Raw genomic sequence first — 15,580 nt, forward strand, 5'->3', positions numbered from 1 at the left:
TGCATAGCACAAAGTCGGCCCTCCTTCTCATCGAGGAGCAAATGAGTGATCTGCTTCCCTAGACTCATTTCTTTTACCTCCATCCCCTTACTGCCCACCCCTCCCCCCACTCCCATTCTGGTCCTGCCACTGTGGGCCACTGATACTTTCCTTGCTACAGATACCATGCTCTTAGAAGTCTGTACCTTTGCACGTGTCTGTCTCTCTCAATTCCTCTGCACTCAATTGCCAACCACCTGCCACAACCTTTAAGAATCTGCTGAAGCCAGGCAGCCTTCCTCAGCCGCCCCAGCAGATATCCAGTCTCCCTCCTCTGGGTTCCCAGACACCTGGTCATACCTCCCGGATGGCTCCTCCCAGTTCTTTTGGCTTTGCCTCTTTGTATAACAGTCTCCTAGATCAAGATATCCTTGAGCAGAGGGATTGTGTAATCTGACCCCTGCATTTCTAACTCCTGCCAGACCTGAGGGTGTCTGCTTAGTAATGCGGGTAGGATGATGGCAGACAGATAACAGTAGTAACTCAGAGACAATGGCAGCCAGTGTTTGTCCAGTGCTTTTCCCGCGGCCCATACCTTCACGTGTTGCTGCCTCATTGAATTCTTAGAGAAATCCTCGGAGGCCTGTAACATGCTTTTGTCCCCATTTCACAGATGTGGAAACTGAGGGTGGGAGAAGTCACTTGTCCAAGATCAGGTATACTGCAAGGTATACTGCAAGGCGTGGCCAGTTTTGGGAAACTTGAGGACTCAGCAGTTGAGATCCAAGCCTCTTGCCCTTCGGTGCTGCCTCCTGCTGGGTTTTAGGCTCTGAGACCCATAGATGTGTCCAGGTTCTAGAGAGCTCTGTAAATCCTAACCTTTACCTGGTTTAACAGAATAATGTGGGAAGCAGCAGGGTATCTGCATGTTAGGCAAAGCCTATTTTGCTCTCGGTGCCAGGTTTTAAGGGGTTCAGAATCAGGCTGAGGTTTGTTTAGGGAAAGCTAACGAGGAAGGCGAAGGGCTCACAGTGTAATAGAAATGTTTGTAGAAAGTAGATTTACATGGTGTGGAAAATCCTTACAAGAGCATAGGTTCCAGAACACCAAATTTGAACCACAGGCGGAAGTTAGACTTAAATTTTTTGTTTTCTAAACACCGAGGTGACCATTAATCAGTGTAAGGAAAAATATGCTGAAAATTAGACCCATCCAAAGCAGGCTGGGATGTTTTGCAAGGACATGAGCCTCCAGTTCCTGAGAGTAATCAATCAGATTCTGGGAAACTGTGTGTCCATATGTTTGCAAAAGGGACTTCTGCCTGAGGTGCAAGGCTGAGACATGACCTTCCATGGTTCTTCCTTTTCTAAGATTCAGGGTGTCCAGGTTCCCATAGGAATTCCCGAGGCTCAGATACAGATGGACCAGTGCCAGGTGTTGTGTTCGGAATAAGAGGTCTCTTTGACAAACCAGGTTTTCACAGGTCATGCCAGCTGTGAAAACCTGCTTTGTCAAAGGCAGGGCACCAAAGCTGTTCCTCCTGAAAATGTTCTCACCCATGCCCCCTTTTAATAAATGCAAAAATCGTGCGCACCTCCTTCCCCTGCTGCAGGTTCTGATCTGGAATGGATGGGGTTTGGAGGCAGAGTAGGCTGTGGCTATTGCGAATCCGTGTGAGCTCAGGGTCTGCACACCAGGTGAGCTGTTAGTGAAAGTTACATTCTGCAGTGCAAATAATCGTTATTTAAAGTGTAGAAATGTTACGGTATTGAACACGCTCACTCTGACTGGGCAAGGTCTGGGAAACTCAGCTGACCTACATCCCAATCTTGGGAAAGGAGAAGCACTTGAACAAGTTGGGAGAAACAAGCCGTCAGGGACCCTGTTCTTTTGTCTGCAAACACCAGACAGCTGTTCTGACTCCAGTTCCCCCTGCACTGATGAAGGTAATCCGAGTATCCCCCGAGGCAACCAGCCTGTAGATTCCTGCTCCAGAGGTCGCTGGCCTGCCTTCTGGCTCCTTGTTCCCAGCCCTTCCTGCCAGCGTGATGCTGCAGCTGCCGCTGGGGGCCCCTGCCACTCTCAGATGACACCGTCCTGTGCCACTGGCCAGCCCAGGTACCTGGGTGCTTGGCCACTTGGCTTCTGTGTGTCTCGTGCCCATGTCGCCTTCAGAGCTTCAGCAGCGCCTCGCTACGGGGAGGGACAGGCTCCTCAACACAGTCTGTTGTTCTACCTGCTCCCCTTTCAAAAACGCCTGTGGCACCTTCCAGGCCCCTACAAGTTGAAATTCTAGGAGGAAATAGTCTGCCTTTCAGCTGGAATTCCCTGCTGTACTGGTTTCACTCTATTCTTTTTTAAAAAGTCAGGAACAATGTGGAATTTAGCCACAGGGCAGCGAGACTGCCTTCAGCTCATTGCTCCCTGCACAGCCAGCAGGGCAGGCGCGGGGTGGTGCTTGCTCCAGCCATGCTGTCTGTCCCCTGAATGGGACCTGTGACTTATCCCTCCAAGCCTTTTCTTCCCAACTTCCTGGAAGGCCCCCATCTTCCTAGCCATCTTCCTTGGAGCCTTTAGGTAACGTAGTCATAGTATTTGACTCTTCTCTCAATAGATGCAAGGATGGCTCATATCTTTTTGTATTCCCCAAATACTGAGCACATATCATTTACATAAAAGCAACTTAATTCATGGTTATTACTTTTTCATGTAGTCCACCGAGGACATTTATTAGACATCTCAAGAGTTCTGAGCACAGTTGTAGGGACTGGGACAATGAAGCTAAAATAGTGAAAACATTGGTCGAATCATCATCACCCTTTATTGAACTTGTTGGGTGGGAGGCTGGGGCACAAGGAGCTAGAGAAGCAAACAGTTACAATAAAATGTAAGATGAGGGAGCCGAGCCCCCATCCTATTATAAAAGACAGATTCATTGAACTCAGTAAATTTACTGAACACAAAAGCATATTACAATGAAAACACATCAGGGCTACCTCTTGGTTGTGTTTTCTTGGGAGAATCATTTAAAACTCCTGAAGTCTCCGTTCTGCATCTGAAAAACTATTAGACCAAGTAACTTTTTTTTAAAATTTTATTTATTTATTTATCTTTAGAGGGGAAGGAGAGAGGGAGAGAAACATCAATGTATGGTTGCCTTTTGTGCATCCCCTGCTGGTAGTTAGCCTGCAAGGAACCGGCCTGCAAACCAGGCATGTGCCCTGACTGGGAATCGAACCGCGATCGTCTGGTTCGCAGGCCCGCACTCAATCCACTGAGCTACGCCAGCCAGGGCTAGACCAAGTAACTTTTAAACATTGCCCCCCGCCCCAGCTCTGATACCCTGCATTTCCCCGAGACTGTGTGTAATTAGTATTTTCCTTAGGGCTCGGTTGCCTCTAAGGTGAGGTGGTCGAGGTACAGCCTTGCAGTCAGGTGTCCCGAGGAGGCAGAGGGCCTCCTGTGTTCTCCCAGTGCGAGGCTGGATGAGGTGGAGTGAAGACACCCGTGGTGGTGGTTCAGCCACCGTGGAGCACAGCGTCTGTCCTCTGCAGTTTGTACGTGTCAGACCCACAGGGACTTCGCAGAGGAGAACACACTTTTCTGAGACTCGGCAGAAAAGGGCATTTTTCTGCACCCACGTGGGAGGAACAGGGGTGTGACTTAGGGTGAGCCCAACTGGAGGCGGGGTCACTTTGTCACTTTTCCTGTGGCCCGTGGTTTGCATACGATGCCTTTTCACTTTAGGATTTTGTTTTGTTTTTTTTAAGAATTTCTTTCATGACCAGTTTTTACCAGGATTCTGCAGTGCAGCTTTTTGGGGGGGCAGGTAGAACCCCAAAGCAGCAACCGGGAGATGCGCCTACCCGGCTCAGGGCATGGAAGGCCCACATCTGCACGTTCTCAGCCACAGCCCGTCCCTGCCCGTGGATACGTCCTGCGTCACTGCTGTGGGTTCACGACGCGTCTTTGGACGGTCTTCCTTCGTGTGGGGGCCTGGTGCTCAGCTAGTTCCAAATCTGCTCTCTGCAGGAGAGAACTGGGCGGTGCCCATCCTCGAGAATTTTAACTCAGTTTTTTTCAGATTAAAAAATAATCAGCCCTGGCCAGGTTGCTCAGTTGGTCCGAGTGTCATCCTGTGCCCCAAAAGGGTTGTGGGTTCGATCCTTGGTCAGGGCACATACCTAGGTTGTGGGTTCGATCCCTAGGGCGCATGTACAGGAGGCAACCAACCGATGCCTCTCTCACATCGATGTTTCTCTCTCTTTCTCTTTCTCCTCCTCCCTCCCCACTCTTCCTCTCTATCTAAAAATCAATAAACACATTTTTTGGGTAAGGATTAAAAAAAATCCCATACCCCTTTCTGCTTAACATAAAGACATCACACTTTGAATTGGGTGAGTGAGGGGGTGTGGCGAGGGTAAGAATAGGTGTGACTTTCGAGAATTACTCTGCCTTTAGTTAGGTCCATACCAACCAAAGCTTGGTCACACTTCATGTACATACATTATTTACAAACCACTAGACCTTTTTCTGTGTTGGTGCAGAATGGTACATTTATAACATCAAATGCGCTTGTCCAAACTCCTGCTCCACCCAGAAATGGGCCCACTCCCACGGGGAGCTGGGGTTCTAGGCCACCTGGGTTCTGTTTCTGAGGGTGAGCTAGGGCGTGTGAACATGTGGAAAAGTGAGCAGGGTCAGTCGTTGTGTCTAGTGGCAGGTAATTGGAGCATCCCGTGGTCACCTAATTTTGATTAATCCCTGTGCTTGAAGGCCAGAGGCGTGTGTGTGTGTGTGTGTGTGTGTAAAATTTCTTTGTATTGGTAGTACATTTATTGAATCCCATTTCAAATGAGTGTCCAGAATACTAATTTTCTTAATGAAAATGTTACCTGCTAGAAGTTCAGCATCTGCGGCCGCATGAGGAATTCACTGCACATTTTAGGTCCTTTATGCACATGTGTGTCTGTGTGAGCTAATTTTCTTGCCCTGACTCAAGGGGCACCTTCTCATCCTTCAAGATGCTCCTTGAGGGTTCCTTCATCCAAGAAGCCCTTTCTGGCTTCGTCCCTGCTCTGGCCCTTGCTGAACCCCGTGCAAACACCTGCAGGTCTGCTCCCCTGCCCCAGGCACTAAGCTCCCATCAAGGTCAAGGACTTAGTCTGATTCTCACTCCCAGCGCACAGGTCAGTGCCTGCCTCACAGTAGAGGCTACACGCACACTTAGTGAACAAATGACACCACCTGAAAACACGTGCCGTCTCCAGAACAGCAGCGTGTGTGTGTCTCTAGTGCAGCCCTTCAGCCTCGTCTGGAAGTCTCTGCTGAGGCTGGGGGGTCCCCAAGGCCTGCTTTACACCCCAGTCTGAAGGAGGGGTTAGTCATCTCCTCACTCCACTGTTCTCAGTGCACCTTGACATTCCCTTCAGCTTCAGTGCAGGCACGACAAGGCGCAACTTGCAGGAACCCAAGTGGAGGCACCAGCCGGCTTCTCCCTGGTTCAGTGGTGACTACAGTTGGTACCTGGGGGCGTCTGGATGAAACCAGACGAGGAAGGGACCCTGGGTGTCTGACCCCCACCCCTGGGTGCTAGTCATCCTTGGAAGGGGACACGCAGCCCTGAACGCCATCATAAATTCTGCTGACCTTGTGGAGACGTGAACTTGGGTCTCGAAGCACTGGGATTGGGGAAGGTATGTCAGAAGTCACAGAACAATAAGGTGTAGCAGGGTCCAGAAGACTGGTGAGCACGTCTCAGGGCCTGAGTGGTGCCTGGGAGGAAGGGTTCTGCTGACGGAGCAGAAGGCTCTCCGGGGTATTGGCATCTAACTAGGACATCCCTGCCGAGCCCCCGGGCATTGCCCACGGTCCTCTGTCTTCAGCACACCTGGCACTGCTCACTCACGTTCCCTCTCCGTCTCGACATCCACAGATGTACTGCTCTGAGGCCTGTCAGCTTGTATGTCCAAGACCAGGCGTTAATTGATATTTTGGAGAAGACCTTGGAGCCCTAACCAGTGCCATCAAGCCTTCATCTGAGATGGAGGGGCTGTCAGGGAACTGGTACTGTCAACGTGCTCATTGTCTCCTTCATGTGGAGGACCAGGACCGGTCACTGAGAGGACCTGAAATTGGAACCACCATTATACTGTGGGGAGTCCTTAGCTCTTAGGGAAACTGAGGCCGGTCTAGCTCCCAGTTCCTCCATCTGGGTCTCAAGATTTAAGGCAGCGTTTCTGACAGCTTGATCCTCACGACCTGCAAGAAATGACTTGCACGTCTGTTCAGAATGCAGGTTTGGGGGAAGGGAAGAAAGGGGTGAGAATGGCACTTTTAGGTAACAAAACTCTATCTGCATGATGTTGTGGTGGTCAGTACAGGACATTATGCGTCTGCCAAAACCCACAGAGCTGTACCACACAGAGTGAACTCGAATGTCAACTTGGGCTTTGGTTAGTAATAATGTATGGATGTTATTAATATTACTGATAACTGGCATTCGTTATTAGTATCATAACTATCAAATAATAATGTATCGATATTAGTTTTAACAAACGTGTCACACTTAGGCAAGATGTTAATAACGGGAAACTGGAGGTAGGAGAGAGGGGAGTATGGGAACTCTACTCCCTGTGCAGTTTCTCTGTAAACCTAAAAGTGCTCTTAAAAAAATAAGGTCTGCTTCAAAATGCAGGCGCAGGGTTGGGGCCCCACTAAGGACATTCTGCCTCTGTGAAGCTGGGGCCTTGACATGCGCAGCTTTTTCTCGGGTTCCCCAGATGACTCGGGTGCGTTCCAAAGGTCTGAGAATTCCTGGACGGCAGTCAGTCTCCTTTCACCATCAGTTTCATTCCGAGAAGGAGCTTAAAGGGGCTTTGTCTAGAGGACTGCCTCCTGTGTGTTAGAGCGTGTTTCATCTTTCAGTAGGCGGACAGGAAGCTTCCTGCCGGTGCGAAAAGGGCTCGCCGCACCACCACACTGACAGGTGAACCGCAATAAAGGGAGTCCGGGCAGGACCAAGTTCCAGACGCCAGCACTGTCAGGTTTCCAGGGCAGGCAGCCTTCTTTGAGAAGACCGCTCTGCCAACTCTCACTTCAGACAAGCATAGTTATGGACTATTATGAAAATCGTCCGTGTGTGTATTGATCTCCAGAGGAGTGTGATAAGTCCACTATTGTTATAAGTCCCCAGCTTTGTGTGATTGTCTGTTTTATCAGCAACATTGTGGGTTTTTTATGAAAATGTTTTGGCACTGGTATGTGCGGGGATCCTTAGGTACGCTGGGCTAAAACGCTGAGGAAGTTGGCGCCCCACGGAATTTTGTTGAACTTGTGAAAATCCCTCTGGTGTTTTTGTGAGAGACAAAGGGAACTTGGCAGCATGTTTCATCGCCACACAAGCATTTCCCCGCTCGCTCCATCCCTCCTCTGCTGGGGGTTTGGAGAGAGCAAGCCCACACCCACAGCGATGGGTAGGCGGCATCTGTGTGCTAAAACTCTGGGTGGCGTGGGAGTTAAAGCAACGCCATGTGCCACGGCCGAGTCACCGCAGAGCAAGCGCAACCAGAGTCTCTCTGTGCGGAAACTTGCGGAATGTGTTGGCAGGACCAAGTTGGCCAGGATCCACTTCTGCCCCGACTCAGGAGAGGGGCTGTTGCCCTGGGTCTGGGAGGGCATCTCCGGACCGACTCAGACCAGACGCACGTTTTGTGCCATGGGTGAGACGGCCCGTAGCTTCAGCAGGTTCTCAAAGGGGTGTGTAACTTAAGATTTAGGAATTTCTGCTTTAGATATCGGTCCCTAAATGGTTTTGGATGGGTTAAAAAAAAAAGCTCATGTTGTTTTTTTGAATATATATGTGCCACGTTACTGAACTATTATGTGAAGAATAACATTAAAAGGGACATGATAATAAAGAGGTCTCCGTAGGAGCACTTCCGTTTCCACTCCCACCCACTACAGAGACTGGTGCTTCCACTCTCCAGCGTGCACCTGTTGAACGGCGGCGTCTGAATCAGGACATCTGGGAAGCTGCCTTCTGCAGGGTCTCTGGGTGATGCTGCCGCTCCCGGTGCGTGGCCCAGATTTTGAGTGGCAGGTAGAGAGTGAGGCACGTGTCAAGTTTTGTCACAATGTCCCCAGCAGTGTGCCTTTGCCACACTTTAGGAAATAAAGTCTGTGGCACTGTCCCTCCCCATCCCTCACCCCAGCGAGGCTTAAAGGGGGCCCCTGAGACCCTCTACGCAGGCTTGTCTTTTCCTGCTGCTGCCTCTGTCCCCGCGGCCTGCCGGAGTGGAGCTCTTGTCTGACTAGCTTAGCAACGTCTGTGCAGCGCTCCCCAGAGAGGCATGCTCCCGTGCCCGGGCTGGCTGGGGTAGGCTCCAGACCTCCTGAGCCCGGTTCCCTTCTGCCTCGAGTGACTTCCTGCCACACCCGGATCAGAGGACTCAGCCAGGGTTTCCCATCATCCGTTCACTCCATAGCTGGGACTCAGTGAGATGGAAGTGAAATGCAGACAAGCCAGGGAAGGGGCTGCTGCCCCTGGAGCTGTGGCTGTTGAAAGAGCTTTCCTGCAGTGACACCCTTTTGTCATGGTGCTGCCCTGAGCTCTGAGCCTCAGTGGCTTGCGGCATGGCCTCAGGTGGCTCCAGCCTTGAGCAAAATATATGGGGAGATTCTACTAGAGATGAAAACCCAACTCCCCTATCCTCCTAAAAAGAGTAAGATTCCGGCTTGATGACGCCCTGAAGAGCCACCAGTGCAGACAGCTGCCCCAACTCCGCATCAAGCAGAAAGGTAGGAGACTGGTCGGATTCCCTAGACCCACAGCCCCCTCTGCCCCTGACGGCAGGGTCCCCACAGACATGGACAGGAAGGACGTGTTTCCTGATCATTCGTGTTGTGGAGCCTGGATTTCTTATCGTTGAAGTCCTGCTATTACAGGGAAAGAGTTTTCAGACCTTAGACTTTCTTCCCAAAGGCTGCATTGGTTTTGTTTTGTCGTGTGTGAGCTCGGGGCGGCCCCGGATAGAGAGGCAGCGGCACCGTGTTCTTCCGTTACAGTTCCCCCTCGCTGGATTTAGAGCGTCAGGTACATCCGGGCAGTAGGGTGCTGGGCTCCCTCCGTCCTTGCCATTTCAGGCAGAGGCGCTGGGAATGGTAAGGGACCTTATACCATATTGGGGCCTAAACACTTGGAGGTTTTCCAAGCGTCTCCTTCATAACATTGTAAGTGTTCGCCTAAATTGTGGTGCCGCCATTTTAGAATCAGCACTGAAAGTGTGAACCTGCTTTTTCCTAATCGCCGTTTGCATCTCACATGTATTCTCTTCCATCCTGACGTCAAATGTAGCGGCACTTTTCCGTCGTAAAGATCGGCTTTCTTCACGGAGGTTCGGGCAGCCTCATGAGACGAGCTTGTCCGTTCGTCCTTCTGTGACCCGAGTGGAGTCTATTCATCTGACTTCTCCGAGGCCCTACACTAAAGGGGTCCTTGTACAGGTTTGTCCAGGAACTCACTTTACACCCCGAGAAACTTAGAGAGTAAACGCCGTCTTGTCACAGAGTAGACGGGCCCTGTGAAAGCAGATGCTGTTTGGGGACTTCAAGGGCTTCTCCTCGGCCCACGTCGGTTCTTTTAAGCTTGTGCAGCAAAGTACGTGCTGATGTATGTGGTCATTCTTTCATATTGATATTGGCAAGGAAAATATTCTGTGTTGCTCTCATTCCTGTTTTCTTTAAAATGTGCACATTTCAACCAAGAGTATGTCCAGAAAACATAGGCTGACATGCCTTTAAAACAAAGTATTCGTCTAGGCTTGATTTCTCCGCCCCCCACCCCACCCCCGTTTGCACTGCTTTCTTTTCTTGCATCTGAGGGTTTAAAATTTTTTCAGCGCCACGTTCTGTTAGAAGTGCACTGAACTAGATCAGGTCAGTATATATTTCTCTCCCTTCCCGTCCCCTGTCACCTCCCCCATTCCTGATGGAAGCAAGGTGGTTTCTTCTGAGATGAGTCAAGGTCAGTGTGTGTGTGCTGCCTGTGTAAGCCATGTTGGACTGTGGACCTTGGAATCCAGGAGACACTGTCCCTCTGTCCAAAGGTGACTCACAAGGGCAGTTTCACTTGTTTTCTGTTGTGGTCTCATTACGTTTAAAGATCAGAAATCTACTGACTAAACGCTGGACTCAAGTCTAGCACACGTCTGTGTTCTAACAGGTCCTGCTGGAGCCCGGAGCTTTTTTGTAGCGAGTATCAGTTACATGGGGTGTACCCACTTTGTTGAGAAACTTCTTATAATAGGCATGTCTAGAGGGATGGTGAGGTCTACCCGGCAAGTCTGGTCATTCCCCAGAGGCCTGGGATGACTCAGAAGGGACTCAGACACCTGGTGCAGTCTGAAAAATCTACAGAGGGAAATGTCAGTGAGAAGATGCTCACTAAAAATGCAGTAATGAATGACAGAAGTACTGAAAAGTCGGTGTTCTGTGCAAAACAGAAGCCAGAGCCGGCCACTCATCTGCTCCCCTGGTTTGCAGGCAAAGTCTTAACCCACCGGGCATCCAGGCCCTTCCTGATTGGCCCCCCGGTCCCCATGCAGCCCAGCTCCTGTCTTTGCTCTTGATGTTCCAGCAACGGTGAACTACATACCCTTCTCTTAACTCACCCTCCTCTGCATTTCTCTTGGCTGTTTTTCACGTTATCCGTGTGCCTACATGGACTCTCCTCTGTGCCACCTTCTCCCATGTGCTTGGAGCCTGTTGTACGTCCATCTGTAACACTGCTCTGCAGGTAGGAGTCGAGTTACCTGTGCATCGTGGGGTCGAGTCCCTCGTGGGTGTTGAGCTCTGCGAGAGCAGGGCAGGCGCAAGATCTCTAGGCCTTTCCTCCTCTGTTCCTGGCACAGAGTCTGGTGCTTGTGGCACTGAATGGGGAGAAGGGTATGCAGGCATCATGCGGTGATAAAGCGTTTCCAACATGCCAGGCACTCGATAGGATTTCTCTGCAGCTTGTGTGAGGCCCTTCGCACAGTGCCCAGCCAGCACCAGTAGCCATCCGTTCTTGTTAATAATGACGCGCACCAGGTTGCTTCACTAGCAAGGGGCAGAGGTGACTTTGAACCCAGGTTTGTCTGATAACAGAACACTCTAACTCTGATTGATGCCCGTGGGCACCCCACCCCCCAGGGTGCCTCAGCCTTGAAGAGCAAGGAAAACATGCACAGACAAAAAGCTCCCAAAGGTGGGGTGCACCCATCACTCCCTGGCCTCCCTGACCCCTCAGGAACAAGAGCCTTTTTAGCTCCTGGGCAAGGGCTGGTATTTCAGATGAACACAGCAGTGCCCGCCTCACCTGTGAATGATGTGTTCTCCAGGGGCTGACTTGAGTATGTCCAGCTGTGTTAACATATTCAGTAGCCAATTCCCATATAAGCTCGGTTGAACAACAACAACAAATGTATCTTTTTTATTAAGGCTGGAAGAGTTATTTAAAAATATGTGAAGCTTTTCTATAAATCAGACTATTATAATCAGTGGATGATATTTAGAAGTAAATGCATCAAATTAGATTCTTGAGTATGAGGCTGGGCCTGGGGACAACTGTCTCCAGCGCTATGCTGTCTGCTAATGAGAGAACCTACAACAGAATTTATTTTGAAGAATATTATTAAAAATACATGATTGAATATGTTTTTGTAGACCTCTGGGAGAAGATGTAAATTCTCTGTTTTCCTCCCCATTTCTCCCTCCTCTCCTCCCCCCGCCCCCCCCACACGAATGAAATAGATTTACAACAAAAGGGAATCATTGTCAGATTAGTTGCATTCATTCCACTCCCTCGCTTTCAGGTGCCTTTGAGAAGGCAGAGGATCTGGATTTAGCCTTTTCCCTTCCACTCTGTCTAAACAAAATCAGTTTCTAGCATCAGCTGACAAGCCAAGTTATCGCACCTAGTCCGATCCCTCCAGGGCCCTCCCACTTTTCTTAGTGGCCATTTTTCCGTGAAGCCACATTGCGCATGCGTGGTGCTGGCCTGGGCCGCAGCATGTCTCAGTATTCCAGCTCTGGAACGCTAACTAAACTCTGCTCTCCGGCATTGGCGGAAAGCCGGTGGTGGGTATGAGGGCTGGTGGCGGGGGCTCATCTACATGCTCGGGTGCATGTAATTGCCCAACTGTGTGTGCCATTTCACCAGCAGTAAAAATCCGGCAGGGAAAGTGAATGCTAAAACTTTGTTTGTCCTTTGACAAGATCCCCCCAGTTGAAAGTTTTTTGTTTATCTGTATGCCCTCAAGGACTTTACCGAAACCTTGCTTAATGATGCAAGCTTGTGTTTTGGTCCTTGAAAGAACATTTGTTCTAGAAGGTCTAGCCTCTGGCACAGTTACTGCATTTGGCCGTAGGTGTTTTTTTCTGTACTTGGCAGCTGTAGGGTGTGGGCATGTAGCCTACCGTTGGACCCCCGAGTGGCTATATCTGGTGGGTGGGGGGTGGGGGGGGGTGGACGGATAGACAGATGGGTAGGCTGANGCTGGTGGGGGGGGGGGGGTGGACGGATAGACAGATGGGTAGGCTGACAGGTAGTTTAATTTGCCTTGCCATATGTCTCAGGTGTCAAGTTTGCTGACATTTAAGAGGAAGGAAAAGCTGTAATTGCTGTCCTTCCAAAAGGTTTTGGCTAAATCCCACCCAATGACTATGTCTTTGGGCTTCATTCATTCAGCAAAAGCCAGTATGTAGTAAGCACTTTGAATGTACTAGCACATGGGATGGAGATTTGAAGAAAATAAGAACAGTCCCTGCCTTCAAGGAGGTTACTGTCTTACGGAGGAAAAGGCAAGCATTAAAAGGTAATCAAACAAAGAATTATTTAACTATAGCTATCAGTTTCTTAAAATTGAGATTTCATATTATATACCAATAAAAATCTACCGTTTAAAAAAAGGTTTTATTTATTTGTTTTAGAGAGACAGGAAGGATAGGAGAAAGAGAGGGAGAGAAACATCAGTGTGTGAGATACATCGACTGGCTGCCTCTCACACCTCCGACCTGGTGCCTGGCCTGCAACCCCGGGCACGTGCCCTGACCGGAAGCCGAACCAGTAACCTCTCAGTCTGCAGGCTGGTGCTCAATCCACTGAGCCACACCAGCCAGGGCAGATCTGCCATTTAAAGTACAAAATTCAGTGTTATTTATTTATTTAGGCTTGAACAACAGACATTTATTTCTGACACTTCTGGAGTCTGGGAAGTTTAAAATCAAGCTGCCTGAAGATTCGATTCTCGATTCTCAGTGATGGCTGCTCCCGGCTTGCCTCAGTCCCCTCTCTGATCTCTCCTCAAGTGGTGGAGAGAGCTCTCCTTTCTTTTTCATTTTGTAAGGACACTATCCCATCAGGGGGGTCTTTACCCTCATAGCCTCATTTAACCCTAATTACCATCCAAAGGCCCCACATCCAAATCCTATCACATAGGGAGAAAGGGCTTCAGCATATGGATTTTGGGAGAACACAAAACTTTTCAGTCATATTATTTTCCTCGTGTGTTTTGTAAGAGTGAAAAGCCTTTCCCAGAAGCAGACTTGGTGTCACTAGCGAAGTTTAGGTAGTACAACCCATTTCTAGATGGGTCAGTGGTAAGAGGTGTAGATGCCCCGCGGTTGGCTTAGACTAGTTAGGATTCACGGCCCTCTGACCCTCCTAGAAAAGAACGAAATGAGCTTTCTGCTATCCAGGGAGGAGAGTGGACTGGGAGGGCGATTTCGGTGGTTTTTAGTGGATTCACAGAGTGCATTTTGTTTTCCACACGGTGCAATAGAATGAAAAACTCAGTCTTTGCTGCTGCTGCTGTTTTGTTGGCATAACCAGTCTATGGGTTTGACAGACTCCCAACAGTTTCTGTTACATTGGCATTGCATCTCCTGTGGTCATTCGTGGCATAACTGGGGGACAAGGCAGGGGGGGGGGCATCAGAGAAGCTCAGTTCAGACATGTCCTCCTGGAAGTTGCTCTAAGGGGACATTCTTGTGGCCCATACTGGAGGCTCCTTCTCACCCACAGTGGCTCCAGGGAGAACGTCCTTCTCTGCCCCTAACTTGAGCTCTCTGGTTCCTGGCAACCTCCACAGCATCTTAGGGTTCCATTTCCCTAAGAACGTATCTATCCCCAAAGTTCCCAAGTGAGGGGGGGGCGAAATTCAGGGACTGAAAACCATCAGGATCTACCCCTTGTATTCTAAAGCTACAATATTAGATGCTGTGAAACATTTCAGGATGCTGCTCAGCTGTGGGTTTCAGAAAAATAAACTGCTCGTGGGTCTTCTTACTTGCCTCGAAATATAAAACACTTACAATTTCAGATGCCCTGCAAGTCTTTCTCACGCAGCCCATGTGGGAATTACAGGGATCTGAGTTTGGTTTCTCGCTCCGCCTGGGTTTTGCTTCGCCTTCCTGCTCTCTTCTGAAGAGCGGGTGATAGCGCAGCCGTCTCCTGGACCGAGTGTTGTGAAGGAGCCACCCTGGAGAGGGAACGCTGCTTTGGACCTGAACTGCCTCCTACTCATGTTCTAAGACCTCAGGAGCTGGTCTGGTCTGCGGACCATCAGCCGTCTGCACAGAAAGTGCCAGGGGTCGCCCCCTTCCCTGGACAGCACCAATTTCATCAGAAGGTAGTTTTATGACAACCACCTGAACACATTGTTACCGAAGGTGAAGTGCATCATCTGTAGATACTTCAAGGTGATGACAGTCCTAATAATGTCTTTCATTTACATGGGGCAGCGCAAATTGCAGAGTGCTTTTCATATGCCTCATCTCAGTAATTCTCATGTTTGCCTTGCGATGTAGGAAGGCTGTGATATATTCCCATAGTTTAAATGAAAAACCCAGAGAACTGACTTGCCTGTGATGGCAAAGGTGACTCTTAGATTCTCTTTCTTTCCTTTCTGCCTCTTAAAAGCTTGCCTGCGCCCTCCACTTTCCTGTTTTGTAATGTTTTTCCCTGTGATTTCCTTGGGGCTTGCCAGTTTCATTCTCTTAGGTGAAAGCCTTGTATAATTGATGACATGAAAAAAGAATGTCATGAATATGTTTGATATTTAATGTTATTCACTGGTTAGTTCCCCTCTGCTTCATAGATTCCTGTGAGTTGGTTAAGCCGAGTTCTATTTTTGCTACCAAGTTGGTGATCCTTGGGTTGAGTCAGCTGCAGCGTTGGCCCAAGGCTGTGATCAGTGACAGAGTTTCGGGAAAGCCTCAGTCTCTTCCCCTTAGAGCACAGGATGGCCACACAGGGCTTCCTGATGTGAACAAGACTGTACAGGACTTGCTTTTGACCATACCTTTGCATCCTCCTTTTAAAGGTACATGACCGATGGCGGACTTGGCCTCTACACCCGTCGCCTGAACCGACTCCCTGATGGGATGGCCGTGGTGAGGGAAACCCTGCAAAGAAACACCTCCCTGGGCCTCGGGGACGCTGACAGGTAAGCTTGCTCCACCTGGGCTTGGCCAGGTTCAGAGGGCACTTCACAGTGACCTGCAGAATGAGGGCGGTGATGTTTGGATGATGGGTGCTGCTTTCACCATGTGGAGGAGGTCG

General features: G+C 49.7%; 1 protein-coding gene across 5 annotated transcripts in view; it reads left to right on the plus strand.

The window, feature by feature from the left end:
- Window positions 1–15,580, plus strand: part of NAV2 (neuron navigator 2) — a 370,498-nt gene that overhangs the window by 240,610 nt on the left and 114,308 nt on the right. For all 5 annotated transcript variants that reach the window (XM_037040376.1, XM_037040372.1, XM_037040375.1 and 2 more), the window contains one exon: window positions 15,342–15,464. In XM_037040376.1, coding sequence (XP_036896271.1) covers window positions 15,342–15,464 — 123 coding nt within the window. The remainder of the gene's footprint in view (window positions 1–15,341; window positions 15,465–15,580) is intronic.

The sequence above is a fragment of the Sturnira hondurensis genome, unplaced genomic scaffold, assembly GCF_014824575.4.
Source record: "Sturnira hondurensis isolate 20B ecotype Veracruz unplaced genomic scaffold, ASM1482457v3 Scaffold0002638, whole genome shotgun sequence".
Taxonomy (NCBI): domain Eukaryota; kingdom Metazoa; phylum Chordata; class Mammalia; order Chiroptera; family Phyllostomidae; genus Sturnira; species Sturnira hondurensis.